The sequence below is a fragment of the Lupinus angustifolius genome, chromosome LG04, assembly GCF_001865875.1.
Source record: "Lupinus angustifolius cultivar Tanjil chromosome LG04, LupAngTanjil_v1.0, whole genome shotgun sequence".
NCBI lineage: Eukaryota > Viridiplantae > Streptophyta > Magnoliopsida > Fabales > Fabaceae > Lupinus > Lupinus angustifolius.
This window is the reverse complement of record NC_032012.1, coordinates 23899663-23921397: the sequence shown is the minus strand read 5'-3', so window position 1 is coordinate 23921397 and position 21735 is coordinate 23899663. Positions and strand designations below refer to the sequence as shown.

At 35.6% G+C, this 21735-nt stretch overlaps 4 protein-coding genes across 6 annotated transcripts; all 4 read right to left on the bottom strand.

Moving 5' to 3' along the window:
- LOC109346386 (probable splicing factor 3A subunit 1) lies at positions 2021–9884 on the bottom strand. Of its 3 annotated transcripts, XR_002107517.1 has the most exons (5): positions 9802–9884; positions 7094–9336; positions 6071–6369; positions 5334–5404; positions 2021–2204 (listed from the first exon to the last, which is right to left on the bottom strand). XR_002107517.1 is itself a non-coding variant. In XM_019585915.1 (3 exons), the coding sequence occupies exons 2-3, from the start codon at positions 9251–9253 to the stop codon at positions 6100–6102; spliced, it is 2430 nt and encodes an 809-aa protein (XP_019441460.1). In that variant the 5' UTR covers positions 9254–9336; positions 9802–9884; the 3' UTR covers positions 5946–6099. The 3 variants fall into 3 exon arrangements, 2 of the variants coding, with proteins under 2 accessions (XP_019441460.1, XP_019441461.1); XM_019585915.1 differs by lacking the exons at positions 2021–2204; positions 5334–5404 and having other exon boundaries at positions 5946–6369; XM_019585916.1 differs by lacking the exons at positions 2021–2204; positions 5334–5404 and having other exon boundaries at positions 5946–6369; positions 7094–9327; positions 9802–9856.
- Positions 2933–5507, bottom strand: LOC109344749 (probable splicing factor 3A subunit 1). Its single transcript, XM_019583502.1, has 4 exons — positions 5503–5507; positions 5338–5404; positions 4081–5241; positions 2933–3356 (listed from the first exon to the last, which is right to left on the bottom strand). Exons 1-4 carry the CDS (start codon positions 5505–5507, stop codon positions 3087–3089), a joined length of 1503 nt encoding a protein of 500 aa, XP_019439047.1. The 3' UTR covers positions 2933–3086.
- On the bottom strand, positions 11194–14817 carry LOC109346385 (beta-glucuronosyltransferase GlcAT14A-like). Its single transcript, XM_019585914.1, has 4 exons — positions 13903–14817; positions 12153–12228; positions 11944–12059; positions 11194–11845 (listed from the first exon to the last, which is right to left on the bottom strand). Exons 1-4 carry the CDS (start codon positions 14384–14386, stop codon positions 11331–11333), a joined length of 1191 nt encoding a protein of 396 aa, XP_019441459.1. The 5' UTR covers positions 14387–14817; the 3' UTR covers positions 11194–11330.
- On the bottom strand, positions 17993–21388 carry LOC109346384 (ELL-associated factor 1-like). Its single transcript, XM_019585913.1, has 5 exons — positions 21258–21388; positions 20998–21134; positions 20531–20898; positions 19147–19189; positions 17993–18566 (listed from the first exon to the last, which is right to left on the bottom strand). Exons 2-5 carry the CDS (start codon positions 21113–21115, stop codon positions 18139–18141), a joined length of 957 nt encoding a protein of 318 aa, XP_019441458.1. The 5' UTR covers positions 21116–21134; positions 21258–21388; the 3' UTR covers positions 17993–18138.

Here is a 21735-nt window from a genome sequence, read left to right as displayed (position 1 = left end):
TTTTCTCTATTATATTTTCTCCATATGTCTTCCGCATCAACAAGAAGCATAAAGAATACCATTCGGCGCTCTAACATCTGGAAGATCAACTCACCCTCATACCTTCGAGATTCCATATGGCTAATCAAGGTATGTTCTTCATCTTCACCATGAAATCATTTGGGGTTTCTTTGGTCTGGACCAAGGTTATTCCATTTGAGTTTATGTATAGGCATAAACATTAGGTTATGGGAACAAAGTCATGGTCATAAGGATTTCCGCATTCAATCTAATGATTATGAATGGAGAAATTCTCCAACACACACTCCAATACATTGATATCAGGATTTGTCAATACCTCCATAATATTTTCATTTTTCCCCATTCATATTGTAACCTCAGGCTGTGCATCTAGCTTTGATTGGAGATTTTTTTTATAACTTGTGAGATCAAAGGAAGGAGCAAAATGGAAACGTTTTGATCATGACTTAGTTATCATTATCAATGTATTATATATCACATGTTTAAATTTGTGGAATTGTCCATAAGTTGTGTCACTGCATGTACTATCGGTCTATGATTAGTTGAAAAAATATTTTGAAGTTAAAAAAATTAATAATTAACCATTTTTCTTACCAATTACAATTGATGACACATACAATGACACAACTTGTGAGACAACATATATATACCCACCTAATACAAGGAGGACATACAACCCTGTCATGAATGATCAAGGAGGGCATACAACCCTGTCATGAATGATCAGCATAGTTTTTTGTTCACTAGTTACTACCAACTAGCATATGCACCAAATAGTAATTAAAAATATGAAAACTTTTCAATGGCTTCTTCAACCATGATGATCCAAATGGAATTCCATGTTTAAACAATATTTTGCAACTGCTAGTCTCACCCTTGTTTTAGGTTTGGCTTCTTTATTTATAGTTTTATACTCACAATTAACCCAAACTACTTGTATCACTTAGCTCTCCTTGTAATTCACTCTCATACGTGGATACAAGATAATATAAAGAATGGCAACCTTCTAAATCACTGGATCATGCTCTTTCACTATTTCACTTATTGGATCACCCTCCATTATTTCATCGTTCCTTTTTTGTTGCAAAACTTTTATATCATGAGCAATTGGAGAAAGAAGGACTAAATGGAAAACTAGTAATTATTTCCTTGTTTTTTATTCAATGTTCTTTTGGTAATATCCATAAATGGTAATGTTTTGTTTTTAATTTGAATTCTCAAAAAAAGAATGTCAACCTTGAAAGAAATGATGGATTCTCACAACAAAATAGCACTATACATAATAGTGAGATCCAGGTATAGTACATTTTTTTGGGTAGATAGATATAGTACAATTTAACCAAGAGAAAACAATTAATCTACAATGAATAACCAATTATACAAAATAGGCATCATATGATACACAGTCTATATTACACTTAACACTGGAAAGAACCCAAACATGGGAATTTCATAGTTTTCTACTTTTAGGGGACATAACTGTGGTACACATTTGAACATCAAGAAAACCATCCCACCCCCTAGCCTTCAACTGATTTGTTAAATAGCAAAGTTAAAAGCACAGCTACAAGGAAAACTGTCAAAGGCTACCAAAAAGGTACAAGAAGGAGATTGCAAGAAGGACCAAATAAGAGACTGTAAGAAAGACCATAATAGTAGTTTCCCAAAAACAAATGAAACACTTCAATAACTTCAGCCATAAATGTTGTTATCCCCCAGTTTTTTGGTGAGCATCTTCTCCGGTACGGCGATGGAAATACATCAAGAGTAAAAAAAAAAACGTGTGAAATTTTTACTCTTTAGATACAACGTGAACACTTTTACCCAGTTTTCACTACAGAAGTAGGGCACAATGAATGGAATGAACTAATGACTACTCAAGCTATCAGGTTAAATAATCACAAACTTGCCAAGCTAGAGGGTCAAACAAGGGGTTATATTTCGTCATACTACCATGCCCTGTAATGAATTAGCACATAAGGTCCAACAATAAAACAGAGACAAAGAAACAAAGATCAAATAGAAGCTCAAATCAACTATACAAGAAGAGGATTCAGACATAGCCAAATAATCTTAATCAAGATAAACAGCAAGTAGTCTTAAACTGAAAGTTCCATAAGATATCCCCACAAATGATGAAGACATGAATCAGTGCCTTCTTAAAATACCAAAACTGTTCCATTCTGCAATAAACTGGCAGGTACAAACTGCCATCAGAACAAGACTTGAAGAATAAAAAATGAAAGATCCTAACATATGCATATTATTATCGCGCAGAGAAGACTTTAGACCATACTACCTGCCTCCTTCCATTCAAAGACACACAGGGTAAGCTGCACAAGCCCTTTCTTATTAGTCCAAGGAGGATTTCTGTTATGACAAAACAAAAAAATCAAAAAACAACAACCATCCTAAACACTATTTGAAATTATATTACTTAAGGATAAATGGCAACCAAGTAAAACAACCTCATAACTAAAACCTCAAAGAAGATGCACAAGTTGCAGGTACATATGCTCAGCAACTGAAAGGGCCTTCTAACCAACTATCCAACTGTCTCTCATATGAACATATCCCGATAATATAAGACAGCCTAAACACTAGAAGGAGAAAATAAGACAGAAATTCCTAAATCACTACTTCACCATGATAATTGCAAGAATGGATGAACAAAATAAGAAAATCAAAAAATGTAAACTGGTCCCTCCAACAGCAAAGGAGCATCAAATAAGAACAAGTCAGTAATTATTTAACAAGTCAAATGAAATGCCAAAACAGAACAATATTATGTAATTTGACTTGATCGGATTAGATAAAGGAACTCTGCTACTTCCCATTCCGATCAATGGACAAGCGCCAAGGTGCGAAAATCTGTATTTGAGAATTAACATCAGTTTTTAAGACAACAATAAAAACTTCAAAAGAAACCTCGGAATAAAATAGATGGAAAGCATTCAACATAAAATTTATCAAGATATCAACAAGTCTATCAATAGTAATCCATATGCCTCATACTGGGGCTAAGTTTACAACAACCTTCTTGAACAGCTATGCAAGCAATATGTTCATCTCTTTCTACCACCACGCTCTCTTAAAGTGAGTGTAAGTGTTTCTCCTCCACCAAAATTGTAATAGGCAAGTGACATGTTATCCTTGAGAAAGCCCGGTTTTCCACTCAATTTCTGCTTGTTAGCAGGGAGCTGGACCTCTCCAGCAATTTTTTCCTTCAAACTGCCAACAGTTTCAGACACAGACTGCACCGTAATTTCCAGCACTTGTCCTTTGAGATTTCCTTCATCAACATTAGGAACAGATACGCTAATACGAACAGGTCCCTGGAGCGAAGAAAACAAAATATCAGTCAGAACAAACATATCTAACACTGACGGTTACAGTAGTCAACCCAACCAATAAAATACTACTCAGATCTGCAAGACAGCATTAGATAAATAAATGAAAAAACTTGTGATTCAATTGAATCTGAACTGGAAAGATACTACAAAAATAGCATAAAAAAAATAAGAAACAAAGAATCATAACTGAAAGGTTGACTTCAATTATTTACAGAAAATTATATTATACCAGAAAACACACCATAATCTAAAATGGCATATGGGAAAAAGACAAAAGGTATCAACGTTCCAAATCGTGGAAGTGGTGTGTATAAAACAAATATTATTGAAGGAACAAGATAATTAGTTTTATATCAAACAGCACAAAAAGGTTAGCAGAAGGTCAAGAATAAAACTATGCAACCACTCAAATCATTATTTCCCAATTTACATGCAATCTAAGCCTACAAACAGACAGTACATACTAAATTCCGAGCTGATGGTATATAAAATGCTATATATATAAGGGCGGCCCAGTGCACTCAGCACCCACTTAGTGGGGTCTGAAGAGGGTAGATGTAGCAGCCTTACCCTGCAAGCAAAGATGTTGTTTCCAGGATGGTATACATACACACACATATATATATACACACACATGCATATATATATATATATATATATATATATATATACATGAGAGAGAGAAAGGTAATTGTTATGTCCATACCGGATGTTGGGAAAGAAATTGATCTTCAGGGATCAGAGTGGAATCATCATGCTTCTGCCTCTTTGGTTCTGGTTCTTCTGGAAGTGGAGGAGGAGCTTCATCGGGTGGTGGTGGCGGCGGCACTCCCTGAGGCAATGGTGGCAGATGCATCATTGGCATTCCTGATGGTGGGCCAGAGAGTGGGGCATAAGGTCGTGGAACAGGCATAGGAGTGAACTGGGATCCTGGTGGTGGAGGTATGGGAATTCCTTGGTTATTCATAGGATATGATGGAGGCATTGGTGGTGGTTGACCACCCATATGTTGTCCAGAACTCATTTGCATCGGAGGTGGCCGAACAGATGGCATCATTGGCATGACCAGAGGTCTAGGTTGAGGAATTTGAAAGCCACCACTGTTAGGAGCAGAATACTGACCTACATTGAGAGGACCACGAGGAAGATTCAGTGCCAGTCCAGGTGGAGGTGGAAGAGGGCGAATAGAAGGCATTCCAGGTCTAGGAGGAAGTGCAGCAGGACCAGGAAGGTTATTGGCTTCATTGTTAGAAGCATCATTTTGATTCTCACCAAAATTCTGTGACAAAGCTTGGTTTGCAGTGCGGCCAATACTGCCACTGTGACCATCCCATATAACTTGTTTAGGTTGCTCATCATTTTTCTCAATCTCAGCCATGACAGCATTTGAAACTTCTTCCTCCGTGGTACCAAAGATATCAGGACGTGTTCGAGCAAGACCAACAATGTTTCTTGAGATTTCATCATCCTGAGCAAGTGTTGTCTCTCGGATTTTGGCAAACATCCTTTCTTTTTGTTCTTTGTACTTGGGATCAATGAGAGAAATACGCATGTGTTCTGACATTTCACTAATGGGAACTAGCTCACCAGTGATAGGAGAAACAACAAACTTGGTCGGATCTCTTTCTGCAAGAATCCTATCCTCTGGCCTCTTCCAATTCTTCACAATCCTCATCGGTGGTTCAGGATCCTCAGTAACCCTGACTTCATTCTTGACTCTGTCATCATTGTCTTCCAAAGTAGCTGCTCTCATGCCCTCTTCAACAAGCTGGGCCTCTTCCTCATCCATTTCCATTTCAACTTCTTTTCCTGGTTCAACATAAAATACCAAAACTGTTCCATTCTGCAATAAACTGGCAGGTACAAACTGCCATCAGAACAAGACTTGAAGAATAAAAAATGAAAGATCCTAACATATGCATATTATTATCGCGCAGAGAAGACTTTAGACCATACTACCTGCCTCCTTCCATTCAAAGACACACAGGGTAAGCTGCACAAGCCCTTTCTTATTAGTCCAAGGAGGATTTCTGTTATGACAAAACAAAAAAATCAAAAAACAACAACCATCCTAAACACTATTTGAAATTATATTACTTAAGGATAAATGGCAACCAAGTAAAACAACCTCATAACTAAAACCTCAAAGAAGATGCACAAGTTGCAGGTACATATGCTCAGCAACTGAAAGGGCCTTCTAACCAACTATCCAACTGTCTCTCATATGAACATATCCCGATAATATAAGACAGCCTAAACACTAGAAGGAGAAAATAAGACAGAAATTCCTAAATCACTACTTCACCATGATAATTGCAAGAATGGATGAACAAAATAAGAAAATCAAAAAATGTAAACTGGTCCCTCCAACAGCAAAGGAGCATCAAATAAGAACAAGTCAGTAATTATTTAACAAGTCAAATGAAATGCCAAAACAGAACAATATTATGTAATTTGACTTGATCGGATTAGATAAAGGAACTCTGCTACTTCCCATTCCGATCAATGGACAAGCGCCAAGGTGCGAAAATCTGTATTTGAGAATTAACATCAGTTTTTAAGACAACAATAAAAACTTCAAAAGAAACCTCGGAATAAAATAGATGGAAAGCATTCAACATAAAATTTATCAAGATATCAACAAGTCTATCAATAGTAATCCATATGCCTCATACTGGGGCTAAGTTTACAACAACCTTCTTGAACAGCTATGCAAGCAATATGTTCATCTCTTTCTACCACCACGCTCTCTTAAAGTGAGTGTAAGTGTTTCTCCTCCACCAAAATTGTAATAGGCAAGTGACATGTTATCCTTGAGAAAGCCCGGTTTTCCACTCAATTTCTGCTTGTTAGCAGGGAGCTGGACCTCTCCAGCAATTTTTTCCTTCAAACTGCCAACAGTTTCAGACACAGACTGCACCGTAATTTCCAGCACTTGTCCTTTGAGATTTCCTTCATCAACATTAGGAACAGATACGCTAATACGAACAGGTCCCTGGAGCGAAGAAAACAAAATATCAGTCAGAACAAACATATCTAACACTGACGGTTACAGTAGTCAACCCAACCAATAAAATACTACTCAGATCTGCAAGACAGCATTAGATAAATAAATGAAAAAACTTGTGATTCAATTGAATCTGAACTGGAAAGATACTACAAAAATAGCATAAAAAAAATAAGAAACAAAGAATCATAACTGAAAGGTTGACTTCAATTATTTACAGAAAATTATATTATACCAGAAAACACACCATAATCTAAAATGGCATATGGGAAAAAGACAAAAGGTATCAACGTTCCAAATCGTGGAAGTGGTGTGTATAAAACAAATATTATTGAAGGAACAAGATAATTAGTTTTATATCAAACAGCACAAAAAGGTTAGCAGAAGGTCAAGAATAAAACTATGCAACCACTCAAATCATTATTTCCCAATTTACATGCAATCTAAGCCTACAAACAGACAGTACATACTAAATTCCGAGCTGATGGTATATAAAATGCTATATATATAAGGGCGGCCCAGTGCACTCAGCACCCACTTAGTGGGGTCTGAAGAGGGTAGATGTAGCAGCCTTACCCTGCAAGCAAAGATGTTGTTTCCAGGATGGTATACATACACACACATATATATATACACACACATGCATATATATATATATATATATATATATATATATACATGAGAGAGAGAAAGGTAATTGTTATGTCCATACCGGATGTTGGGAAAGAAATTGATCTTCAGGGATCAGAGTGGAATCATCATGCTTCTGCCTCTTTGGTTCTGGTTCTTCTGGAAGTGGAGGAGGAGCTTCATCGGGTGGTGGTGGCGGCGGCACTCCCTGAGGCAATGGTGGCAGATGCATCATTGGCATTCCTGATGGTGGGCCAGAGAGTGGGGCATAAGGTCGTGGAACAGGCATAGGAGTGAACTGGGATCCTGGTGGTGGAGGTATGGGAATTCCTTGGTTATTCATAGGATATGATGGAGGCATTGGTGGTGGTTGACCACCCATATGTTGTCCAGAACTCATTTGCATCGGAGGTGGCCGAACAGATGGCATCATTGGCATGACCAGAGGTCTAGGTTGAGGAATTTGAAAGCCACCACTGTTAGGAGCAGAATACTGACCTACATTGAGAGGACCACGAGGAAGATTCAGTGCCAGTCCAGGTGGAGGTGGAAGAGGGCGAATAGAAGGCATTCCAGGTCTAGGAGGAAGTGCAGCAGGACCAGGAAGGTTATTGGCTTCATTGTTAGAAGCATCATTTTGATTCTCACCAAAATTCTGTGACAAAGCTTGGTTTGCAGTGCGGCCAATACTGCCACTGTGACCATCCCATATAACTTGTTTAGGTTGCTCATCATTTTTCTCAATCTCAGCCATGACAGCATTTGAAACTTCTTCCTCCGTGGTACCAAAGATATCAGGACGTGTTCGAGCAAGACCAACAATGTTTCTTGAGATTTCATCATCCTGAGCAAGTGTTGTCTCTCGGATTTTGGCAAACATCCTTTCTTTTTGTTCTTTGTACTTGGGATCAATGAGAGAAATACGCATGTGTTCTGACATTTCACTAATGGGAACTAGCTCACCAGTGATAGGAGAAACAACAAACTTGGTCGGATCTCTTTCTGCAAGAATCCTATCCTCTGGCCTCTTCCAATTCTTCACAATCCTCATCGGTGGTTCAGGATCCTCAGTAACCCTGACTTCATTCTTGACTCTGTCATCATTGTCTTCCAAAGTAGCTGCTCTCATGCCCTCTTCAACAAGCTGGGCCTCTTCCTCATCCATTTCCATTTCAACTTCTTTTCCTGGTTCAACATTATCTTCTTCCATGGCTGTCACCTTGCTTCTCCTTATAACCTCCTCAATGGTCATAGGAGGAGGTAACTCATCATCCTCATCGTCAGCAAAGTCTATTGTTTCAACCACTACAAAATCATGCCAATCAATCATTGCCATTTGTACCCTTTCCTGCTCTATCTCATCCTCGGCCTTTTGCCTAGCTTGCTCTTGTGAACGCTCCCATTCCAGCCTATTCACACACCTTTCAAGCACAGTAGTCATATCAGGGACACTCTTCTTCAGCTTCTCTGTCAAACCCTTCGGAGGCATCAAAACCTTAGAATATGCATCCGCAAGGGAAGTAAAAAAGGTAAACATACTGTGGGTCGGTTTCAAGAAATGGAATTGGGGATTATTAACTTCCCTACTTGTCAATCCTGTCAAGAATGATTTCCCATTTCGAGCAACAAACTGCGCTGTGAGCTTAATAATATCCAGCTCTTCTCCTGTAACTCCTTCAGGCAGCCGAACTGTATACTGCTCGGCTTCTGGAGGTTCAAGTACTTTCCTTACGGGTTTGAACTGCGCAGAGATATCAGGCTTTTCTGCTGCTGCTGCTGCTGTGCCATTGCTATCAGGTGCAGGTGCAGAAGGATCTGATTCAGGAACAGGTGAGTCTGCAGATTGCGAAGTAGGTTGCACACCAGAAGACTGATTTTGTGCCCGAAACTCAGCCAACCTGTGCTGATAATATGCATGATAGGGATCGGACGCATTCAGGAAATTAAACTTGGCGTTGCCCGTGTTGTTTGCAACAATTCTCTTTTCAAACTCTGGACCATTTTTAGCCACAAATTGTGAGGTTTTATCAACAATAGTTCTGATGTCAGGAGGTGGATGGATAATTCCAATAGTTCTAGTGTGGGTAGCAACTACGGCAGGTGCTGAATCTGATTTGTTTTGGTCCTCATTAGACGAATTCTCAATCATCTCCTCATCGGTCACTTGAGACTCAGGAAGAGGACCCAAGTTCCCATCGAGAGGAGGAGCAGGGAGAGGGAGTATCGGCAATGAACCCAGCATTGTGTAAATTTGAATAACAATTCAAACGTTTAGATATTCATATAAAAGCAAACTCGAAAGAACCCTCTTGCTAACTAAATGCCCTGCAAAAAGAAGAAAAAAACGAGATCAATTAAACTTATCAAGGCTCAATAAATGAGTAAAAATCACATAGTAAAAAAACTACTGAATACTACTAGGCATAACAACAGAAAAAACCAGATTATTGAAGGCACAAGAATATAACAAATCAAAGGATGAAATTATGCTTAAATTGTATTTAGATGTAAAACCCAAAAAATCAAGATAAAAAATTCGTAAAACCCCGAAAAACATTCTCATTCAAATCTAGAGAACGTAAGCATAGACACACGAACACAAAATTTTCTTATTTAGAACATTTTTCCAGTGAGTAAATGAAGAAGATTCAGTTAAATAAGAACATATCGGGAAGAAACAAATTATGGGTAGTGTAGTGGTGCTACTCAAACAGCATGAAAATAATATGATACAAAAAGGGGGAAAACTTAGAAAAAGAAGAACGAATTGCTGAGAAGAAAATAGCTTACTGAGAAAGAAAGAAAGGTTAGGGATTTTCTGAAAATGATCCTCCTCGCTTATATAGAGAGAGGGACGAAAAGAGAAAAATAGAGACTTCTAATTCTAATGCTATGCTTATTGTCGATGCAGTGGTATGAATATAGTAGATAATGGGCCTAAGGCCCAAATATGTATACTGCCTCAGATTTCAATATATTATTATATTTAGGACCACCCATGTTGGCAAGTGCACTCTATTTTCTATATGAGAATAATGTGTCTTCTCATATTATGAGATAACTTATTTCCTCTAGCCAATAAAAATATGAAAAATGTGACATATGTTATTTTTTTTATTTTTTAAAATATTTTTATAGAAAATGATGAAACATGACACATGTCATAATTTCACTAGTAGGAGAAGATAATTTATGTCCTTATATCAGGAGATACTTCATTCTTTTTCTATATATATATATATAAATAAATCCATTCATTGGGCATGGTTTATTATGATCATCTTCATGTTTTCCTGTGATTCTGTTACACTGTGATAGTCAAGGTTAGTGAAGGTGGAAGAGATGCTATATAGGCAGGGGAATATGAGAAGAAAAAGCATGTCATTTAGTTGAGACAAATCAGACTCTTATCCAGAAGAGGGAATTTGTTACTCTTTCTTTTATTCTTAAGGAGTAAAAGTGTTAATTCATTATTTTATCGGAGGGGATTCTCACCTACTTGAGATGTGTGAGTTTTCTTATCTTCGGGTAAAATAGTTTTCATGAATTAAATATCAAATTTTTTTGATAGTTGAATCTTCTAAATCTTTTACTTAATTCTTATCTTTATACACAGATTTTTATCTTTATAATTGCGAAGTATATAAAAGGGTATTGCTAAACAAAGTGTTAAACTTAATATAGTGCTTCAAATTAAATATTCTGTGCTTTGATTTAATTGCAAATAAAAAAAGGATGTTGGTCATGTTTACAATAATTTAAATAATTAGCAGCTAAAATGATATGATTGATTTAATTTTAAATTTATATATCATGTCTCTTAAACAAAATTAGGTGTTAACCATGTATATTCGCATGAAAATTTAAATATCAAAGTAATATAATATAATAAATTCCCATGTGAATGTTAACTTTTAAGGTGGTGCACTAAATCATGGAGAATGAAATCATATATATTAAAGTATGAAACTTTCTGCTACACTTGTCCCATAGTATAATCCCCATGGTAATGAACATAAAGATACAGAACATACAACATGGTGAAAATGGAAGCAGAAGGAATATCCTCCCTATTCATTGGAAACTATTGGAGGGTCCACCACAAATATCATGCCTCCAAAAAACACAAGCCCAAAAGCTCAAAATATATATTCCCTTCCTCTACTCCCACTATGTGTTTTATGAACACTCACTTCCACTATGTGTTTTGTGACCAAAGAATGTGTTTTCAGTAAATGGCAACTTCTACTGGTTGATGAATAGTGGTGGTGCAATAGACTGCACAACTTGCTATAATGTTTCTATTCTAGGTTCTATATTCACTTGCACTGATTGGTCTGTGATGTCAAGTCATCAAGAAGGCTAGAAATAGACCCTTCAAGCTTCTTAGCCTGAGGACCTGGCTTTAGAATGTTTACATCACCCCATTGGGAGCATGGATCCATCCACCAGCTCTTCCTCCCAGTGCACCATGCACCCGGGGTAGCTCGGTTACGACCGCGTCGGAGGATCTTATCATCAATCATGTCCAGAACATGGTTATCAACTTCGAATTGTCTTGCAAAAGCAGCTCCGCTTCCTGCCATCTGATCATAAATAGATGCATTGAGGAAGAGGGGTTCCATCTTTGGAGGATTGTCCCATATCATATATCGTAAGTCGCCATTTACTGTTGTGTTCCTAAACTCTGGTGCATTGCAAATGACAGAGTGAAAGTAGCCTTCTTGGGGTAACTTTACGTTTGTAAAATACATTAGTAGCATTCGAGGTAAATTATCCCAACCAAATATGCAGAACTCCAGGAAGGGTCGGCTCAATACAACCCACGGTGAACCTGCATGACAAGGAAAACATTCAACGTAAGAAATGAAAAACAAAAACTAAAGAATGGTCATAGGCATAGGTTGTGTTGCACAGAAAGAAATAAATTGCCTGTGAAGAGTTTGAATGCATCAGGTGTTGGCCGGTTCTGCGTAGCTTGGAAAATTTGACTTCTTCTTGCTAAATATAGCCCAGGGTCAACTGAAATAGGCTGGAACCTATCACCCCTGCACGGGAAAATAAACACGAAAATAAATGATCTAGGACTAACGGAATAAGTGCCACAAAGTAGCAGCTAGAATTAGCAGTAGTTTTCATACTCTTTCCATCCAAGGTCACTAGTGTGGTCGATGAAATTGAGGTCTCTCCTAACAGACGAGAATACATGGGCTAGATCTGATAAATATAACAGAACATGGATTAGTCATTAGAAAGAGACAGGAAATAAGTCAAACATCAAACTGAGATATCAGAATATCACTGAGAACTCAATTGACCTTAAAACCAGCATAATTCAGTGAATAAAGTTCAGAACAATATGAGCATTTCATCACCTACAAAGAAATAAAGTACACAACAGCCTCTAAAATCTAAAGATTCATGTATTTAGAGCAAACCCAATGTAGACACCCACTACTAGTATCTATGGTACACCAAAACTTTGTCGTAAATGACAGGGCCATGTCAGAATAAGGAAAATCAATGCAGAATAGAACACGTCTGAGGGTTCATACATAAGACTTGAAATATCTTAGCCTATGTTTGGATAAGGGATTTTAAAATACCAGGAATATAGAACAGAAAGGGGAGCATATCAAACCACTCAAAGGCAGGAAGTATGAAGATGGAGTGAGAAAAGAGTGTTTATATTAGAGGTTGGTGGCGAATTTCGTAATTCCACCTCCTATGTGGTAGTCCAAATACCTCATCTTCGGTGCAACAATAGCTAAACTAAATTCCAAAGAAATTTTGAAATTCCTGAAGCTGGATGTGTAGAAAAATATGTTAAAAACAAAAAAACTTGCAAGATAGTATGTGAACAGCTGGAGAGAATAACGATGGGCAGAGATCAGAGTAGATTTTAAAATTAACAAACAACTTCCCTAAACACTACATTTTTAGATATTAACAAGAAAGGAAAAGTCAGGCAAGAATTTGTTGAGAAATTTATCACCAACATTTTTTCCCACCTAGCAAATACTTTTTCAACACATCCCAAATAGTTTAAGGATTTATGAAATCAGTTTCACTATCACTTTCTTTGTTCATTCTTTACTGCTTGCCTTGGGTCAAGTGCCCTTTAAAGATATATCAGACTCTTCACAAGACCTTCCATCAAGTGATCTCTATGTATTTGCTTAAGATTTGCATATACGACTTGCAGTATCCCGAATCAGATTTATATCAGAGAAACACATGCAATCCCCCCCTCGTTCACCAGAATTGAAATGAAAATGTTTGAAATACAAGTGCTTCCTATAAATATGTTGGAAGCTGCTACCTAAGATATTTTAGTATCTACATGTCCTTTTTGTTGTTTATGATAAGTTCATGGTCCAACTTAACAAATTACACCTCTAGTCACCATATTAGTCAGAGTCCGTATTAGTAGATATTTTAGCATCAAAATGTCCTTTTTGTTGTTTATGATAAGCCTCCTTACCGAGTTTGTATTAGCAGACATGAAGTCTACCATATTAGTATGCTAAACTACTTCATATTAGTAGACATTTTAGTATCTACATGTCCTACCTGGAATGAAGTTTCTCATGGTGAATTAGTAGAAATGGAACAAAAACAATAAACCTTGCACTGGATAAATTCATGTATGAAATATGTTGGCACATCCTTTGTGCTGCACTACACATAGAATCCATTTACATACCATATAACAACTATTATTATAGTACAACCCATAGAATCCGTTTACATACCATATAACAACAACCCATAGAAATCAAGTTCCTAATTAATACCAATCCAATCTTTGTATTGAATCATTCAAATTCCGAAGTCAAATTCATAGTACAAATCCATGAACCAAACAGAAATAAGAAATTCATAACATACCATCCTGAGTGATGAGAGGGTAATCACGTGCACTCAAAGTGATAAACCAATTCCAACCACCATCCAATCTAAGCATAATTGCAGCAGCTCTTAGAGTGATGGCAACATTAGAAGACCCCAAATAAGTGACCCAATCAGCCTTTCCAACCACATCAACGTTCCCGAAAGCCCGAATCGCCGGCACGGACCTCACGCTAGTAACCAAGGCCTGTCTCTCTTCGTCCTTAGCATCTCTCCCAAGATGAAGAAGGTACCTATTCCTAGGATGATAAATTGCCAGCAATAACCGCAAGATCCGATCTTTATCTTTGTCTCCACCGGATATAAAGTATGCAAAAGAAGGAGGGTAATGAGAACCATGTTGAACAAGAGAGGGAAAAGTCTTTGGTGAACTAAAGGAAGAGATAGAAGACATTAACAAAAGCATTAGGGATAGAAATACTGCAGTGAATAGCGTTAAAAGCCATTTCTTTTCAGCTCCCATAATAGAAATAATAATAATAATAACAACAATAATAACAATGGAAGTTGTTTCACTTTTCAGTGCTATTATGGCACTGTTATTGTTGCATATGGATATAGCTTGTCTTGGTGAAAGGTGTGATTTTGAGAAGTGGGTGAGGCTAAAGTCTAGGTTTTGAAACTGTTTTCGTTAATGGGTCGTTGAAGATCTCTGATTTTTTTATTTGGTTGGTGATGTTGATGATGATGTGCATGATAGCTATCAAACTAACTAAACTGTAATACACAAATGGTAAAAATATAAAAGGAAAACCCAGATCACAAAATGCCAAAATTTGTGAACTTTTCTAATGTAGAATATTCATGAAGAAAAGGGTGAATGGTTTAGAAGAACTATGGTCTTTTTAATTTTTGTTTTATTTCAGGTAGTTAGGTGTTAGAGAAGAAGATGAAGATCACCGATTCTTTTCTTTTTTTTCTCTTTCTTTTATTCAATGTTTGATTATACTTTACTTGTATGGGGAAGATGATTTTTTTCCACGCCACGTAAAGCGCGTGAGTATCTGCCCTACGTTTTTCTGGGCAACAGGATGAAAGTGGTTTACAAGCGCGCAATTAGCACGTGGGTTGACATGAAATTTTTGATAAGTTGTGTTCTCGATGACGAAGCAGATCAAAACATTCGCATGAAGGAGTTATATAACATAAAATTAACTGAAATCGTCATTTAACGTTTTATAAGAGATAATAGATTAGATTAAACATAAATCCGTCATTATGGGTTTGTTCAATGGTTGATGATTAACTTAAGAGTTAAGACCATAACAATAGTTTAATAGGTTAATAACATGTGTTCACTTACGTCCAATAACATATATGACAAGCATTTGTGTCAACCGACATCAAAATTTTATCTAAATTGTTGCATATTTAATTTTAACGTGCAATATCCACTTTTAGAAAAATTTAATCTTTTTTTTATTTTGGAGAATTAAAATATTTTTTGTATTAAATATATTTATATTATATTTTTATTGATGATACTTTATATTATAAATTTTATTTTATTATAATGTTTAACTTAAAGTGAGTGATATACTTAATATATTGATAGTAGTTATATATGATTATATTTTTTTTTTTGTATAAATTAAAAAGTTTAAATACTGGTTACCTTTATATATTATATACATAGTATAGATAAACTATTAATAACAAAAAAAAGGGCTTTTTAACAAAAATGTAATAACTAATAAGAAGGAATTATAAAATGTAGATTGTAGACTTCGACACAAAAAAGTTTTGTAAATCAAAGGAAAGGTGCCGACTTAAGAATAATATAATTGGGCATTTGAAATTTTGGTCACTGAGCTAATAATACTAATGAAGTTTTCGTTAATGAGAAAATGGTACCGTGTTATTTGATGATGTTATTAGACTGAGACTCTTCTTCGTTAAGAAATTATTGATCTTGTATTCAATTTTAAGGAAAATTATCATTATATTTTAGGAATAAAAATATTATATTATATTATTTTTTTTCTTTATTTATTGATATGTTATCATATTTGGAAGGACAATGATAACATGTTATATAATTTTTGTCCATTTATCTTGAACTAATCAAATTTCATAAAATAATATTAAAATATTAATCACTTTTTTAAATGATACAATTTTATATCAAATGGGATATAAATGGGTCATAACCCTGTCATACTTTGCAAGTTTGCAATGACCTTCTTTACGTGCTGCTATTGTTTTCAAAACACGCGTTCATGCAATTTCCTATAAATCACTTAAATGTTTTAATATTTGTACGGCATCAATGATTTCTAATAGTTTTATTATTATATTTGAGAAGGGTCATGGGTGATGTAAAATATAATGATATTTTTTAAGCTAATCGGGTTATGGGTCAAGTGAAATATATATTTTTAATATTTTATTTTATTTGATCAAGTATCCAAACCAAAGAGATTCAACTGATTCAATTCAACATTTATATTTGGTTGGTGTGACAATAAAGAAGTAAACTTCAGTAGAGAAAATAAGGATGATTTTGTGGTTTTCTAATTTCTATTGTTTGGTTGCCAAACAGTTGAGATTGATTTACAAAGTTTTCATCCTCGTAAATTATCATTTGGTCTCTCATCATGTCAGCTATGATTCCATCATATTATCGAATTATTATTGTTTAGAATCGAATTGTATAATGGTACATGATCAAGGAATAATTTATCTCACAAGTGACTCGGAAGATGTCAAAAGTGAACTACAAAATATTTATTCACATATTTATCCCTTCTCAATTCTCAATATATACACATTTCGCATTTCATATTTTAAAAGAGTACAACAATCATTTTACATAGCCATATTTTTCTCTTACTTTTACTCCAACCAGAGGAAAGAACTTTCATAATTTTCTCTTCATCCAAATAAAAGAAAAGTGAGAAATATAGTAGAATTGAGAGTTATTTGATATAAAGGAAAGAAGAAAGAAATAAAAGAGAAAGAAATATAAGTTTTTTAAACTGACAATTATATCCTATTAGATAATGAGATAAGTGTGAAAGCAATGAGGGCACTTTCATCAATTTTGAATTTTGGTGTCTTTTTGCACTTCATTCAACATGTGAGGAGATAATAATTTGTATGAGACCAATCACAAATTTCTCTCTCTTCTCTGTTTCTCTTCTCTCGGCTAAAAGTGGAGAGCTTATTCATCTTAGTCAAAAATTAATTCCTTTTTTAAACTTGGCTCACTTGCAAATTAAGAGGAAAATGAAATAAAACATACTTAGGAGTCATCTCATAAATTATTTCGTTGTATCCAAACATTTTCTTTCTTTTTCCTCTATTATTATCCAAAAACTAATACGTAAACAAATCTTAAAAACCATCAAAAGAAATTAAGGTCCTTTAAAAATTTGTCATGCTAAAAATACCACATAAAAAACTTGTAAAAAAACCACATGAGTAAAGTTTAGGGTAATGGTACATATTACATTGGTACTCACGTACACATTAAGTTCAAGTCTATTTAAAGTCATTTCAACTTTCAGCTGTAAAGATCTTATTTTTATTCTATTCTCTTGTCTCCCTAGTCCCTATACGTGTTAAAGTTATATGTATTAGGTCTAGGAAGAAATATATTTTATGCAATTTTGACAATTCCTTAACCTTACCATCATCGTGGGGTGGGCTTGTCTCACAAGTCACAAGACACAAATCACAAACTTTAATGCCTTCTCTTATTTTGTTATATCAGATCAAAATCCTGAACATAAATATTGATTACATAGTCTCCAATGATGTAAAGATTTGACCCAGGTCCTGGTGCTTCTTAATCCACACGTTTATTTTACCTATAAAAACCTATAGATCCTATTTTTCTATCCAATTCACATCTTCAGCCTCTAAAATTTACATAATTGAAGATGATTTTAAACAAAATTGAAGATGATTTATACAGACACATCAAAGATAGCATATCATCTATCACACTCAGCACACTACTACAGTCACACTAAACTCTGTAAAATTCCAACCTTTAAAATCAGGATTGGGCACTTCACACATCTAAGCTTCACACTCATCATTGGGCACTCATAGTTTTTTTAAAATAAAATTTTGATTCTTAGATAAAGAGTGTGAATAATCACTTGAGAGTACCAATAGTCTCACCTGCTTATTGATCCATAGTGAACTATTTGCAAAAATAATGACAAAGGAATGAAGGAAAAGGAGAAACCCCACAGTTCTAGAATTTTACATTATGTTTACCACATCTTCATCACTGGCTTCACTATCACTGCTACTGCTGCTTGCAGTGCTGCTATCGGTATCACTACTTCCAGTCGCACTGTTACTGCTAGAAGTAGTCGTCTGAGCATCCCTCCCCGCTGCAATCACCTGGGCTCTGAGAGCTTCTGCAGCATTAGGTCCTTTGTCCACCTCATCACCACTATCATCCACATCCGCAATCTCATCGTCAGTGTGTGGAACATTTATGTCAAATCCAACATTATCTTTTTCTTCAGCATTATGGTCATCCTCAGGTGTCATACTACCAAAAAGTTCAAGATAATTTACATCTTGATGTTCCTCGACATCATTTTTGGCAACTGGTGAGGTAACAGAAATAATGGGTGATTCAATTAGTTGATCAGATGGCCTCTTAGAACTGGATTTGATGCCTGTCATATGACACATAAAACATTAAATTAATCTCAGACAGCTAGATAAATAGTAAGTCCACTGCAGACATTTTCACCAATTGCAAATACACCACTTCTGAAATTACCAGTCACAAAAAACAAATCCAGCAGAAAGCATTTTTGTGTGTATGTGTACGTGTGTAGAAGATAAAGAGGAAAACTATAGCAAGCAGCAGGGATAACACAGATTATCAGGTTGGAAGGCATGCACAGAAGACAATTACATAACAGAATGTAATATCAGTTGGGTTTTTTTTCTTTCTTCGGTTGAATCTCAAGGATCAAAATTTATTCACATGCTATATCTAGCATATCAAATCAGAATGATAAAGATAAAAAGCTTATTACATCCGTCCTTCCCATAATTCGAGGAAAAGGTTACACATGAGAAAACATAAATGCAATGGAAAAAAGAACTAAAAAGGGAATGTAATACAAAATTCATACTTTGTTAAGGATATCTCACATGTTATTTAACTATTCCATCAGAAAATCAATTAAACATAACACAAAGTCCAAATAAGCAATTACAAATTCCTTCTAACCATATCATACATACCAGTATTCTCAGGCTCACCAATATCAATACGCTCCACCTCAACCTGTGTAGAATCAACGTAAATATCATTAAAGGTACTAGGGAAAGGAAACAGGAAAGTAAAAGTTAAAAGAAAACAAACTTTTTACTTACTTTCCATTATCTAAGAAGCACCAAAACATTCGATACGTAGATTTGCAGGGTATTTATGCTTCACTAACTAACATATATACATCAATCTAAAAAATATGTTACAGGTTTCATGTCCTTTTATAATCATCTTTTTTCCCTCAATTGTGAAGCAATTCAATTACGTTAACAAAAATGAAGAATAGCTGAGCAACAAGTAATTCAAAGATACAAAAGATGGCCTTGCCACAAAGCAAGAGATATTTCCATGGAAAAGTGAGCTACTTCCCCAAGCCCTGCTTCTCCCATCCCCCTATACCTGTTTGCTCTAACGTCCAAAACAAGGCTGTATGGAGTATAGCTGAGTGGTAAGGCATGGGTTTTGGTATCAGCAGGCTAAGATTCTTCTAACAGACATCAAAACCATAAGGATTATTTCCAACCACAAGTTCCCATATTATATAAGTGCCCTTGGGTATGAGGGTCCATTCCATCAAATCTTTGAGAAGGGACTCAACCTCATATTTGATGGTCAGCGTGGCAATAGGCTTCGCTTCCACGACTAGTCGGCTAACTCCCACAGACGTTGCAAAGACTGCATGTAGAGAAAGGAAGTCTGTTTTTCCCAGAGTGTAGCTAACTATAACCCAAGATTAATCAAATGGAGAGGCATGAAGATGGCTTGTCAGTCCACTCTTTGCAGTCAAATTACTACGTTCCTTGCCTTTTGAACTTCCTTTATAGCACCGAGAAGTAACAAAAGGAAGTAAAAGACCCCTGTTCTTAGGTGAATTGTGGTACCCAAGAGTTTGCTATTATTTCAACAAAAGCAAGTTTGAAAGAAAATTTAAATCAGATTTCTATTGCTCCTCTCCTCTCCGATATGTTAATATGGTATATCTATAATCTATAATGATAACACAAGGATATACACCACTGAAAAAAGAGGATATAGATTATGACATTTGTACACAAAGTACTACATAGGGACAGACCCAAGCAGTTTGAGCATTGGGCACCGGTCCCTCACTCCAAAAATATCCATATAGATATATATGCCGCCCCTGCCTTAATGTTTTATAGATTTGTCCTCCTCATTACAAAAGATAACCAATTTTCACTTTCATAAAAAACCAGCAAAAAACTTGATGTATATGGAAGATAAACCATACTTATAAATTGTAGTGGGAAGTCTCCCACTGTGTACATTTTCATGATCTAAAGGACTCAACTACTTAACAAAAACAATTATGCTAAATAGTTAGTGAGCACTTACCGCCACAGCCTGAAACGAGCTCCTGCCTAAAGGTGCTGGTTTCGTGGACTTCCCGATGGGGGATGACTGTTGATCCAAAGGAGGCCCAGATGGAGCAGTCACAGAGGCAGCAGCGGTTGCGGCAGATTCACCAGGCATTCGAAGATGCCTCAATTGCTTTACAGCACTATGAAGCCGCTCCAATCGAAGTGCCGTACCATCAAAGAACAACACAGCATCATTTTCCCTGTATTCCTCACTACTCCCCTCAAATGTCACCTTGGGTTTTCCAATTTGGTTGTTCTGAAATTCCACAGAAACCCTATTCTCTTTGGTCTTACGCATTGATCCTGGCTTCGTCCTATCGACCGAAGCAGGCTTAAATTCATCTACACAAAATTCAATACTTCAAAAATTAAAACCCAAAATAGACAAAAATCAAATCAAATAAAGTATAACGGGTTTTATTCATTCCGTAACAAACTTACATCGTAAAGTGCAGTATTTGCTAGAGGATTCATCTTTGAAGGAAGGTCCAAGGCTAAGATCATACCAGCGAGCAAAATCAGGAGCATTTTTGGGCTCTTCTTTAGATTTATTGGCCATCGTGGAAAAATTCAAGAACCTGTTTTCATTGAATTCATATTAAAAAAAACTAAATTAATTATTTAAAAGTATATAACCTAAAGTTTAAAATTAGTTACAACAAATTGAATCAGAATGAAAAAAGAAACGATGCAGAACTAACCAAAAGCAGAGGATATAAACCAAATTTATTGATTGGGAAGAATTCGCATCATGAGGTTTGGGTTTCAATCGCAAGTGGGTGCAGCACTGGAGTATTAAGGAGGAAGAAGACAAAGCCCTAAACTCAATTTTGGGTTTTCTAATTATAGAAATAGAATTTTAAAATTTAACCTATGTAATCTTTTTTTTAAATAAAATAAAATAGTGGTATCCACAACTATACATTCGTGAAATTGTTGGATAAAATTTTCATATTGATTTGTTTTTGGCTTCATGTTCAACTTAAATGAATTTCATTCATCTCTTGTTAAATTGTTATATCAAAACAACGGTACAAAATCTGTTAACTTGAAATTGAATAGTATATAAGCACATTTATTAGTTTTATAGAATCTTGATATTTGTCAAAACTTTAGAACCTAGAACCTAAGTATTAGAGTCATTTCATTATAATTAGAAGGACAAATATATTATTGAAG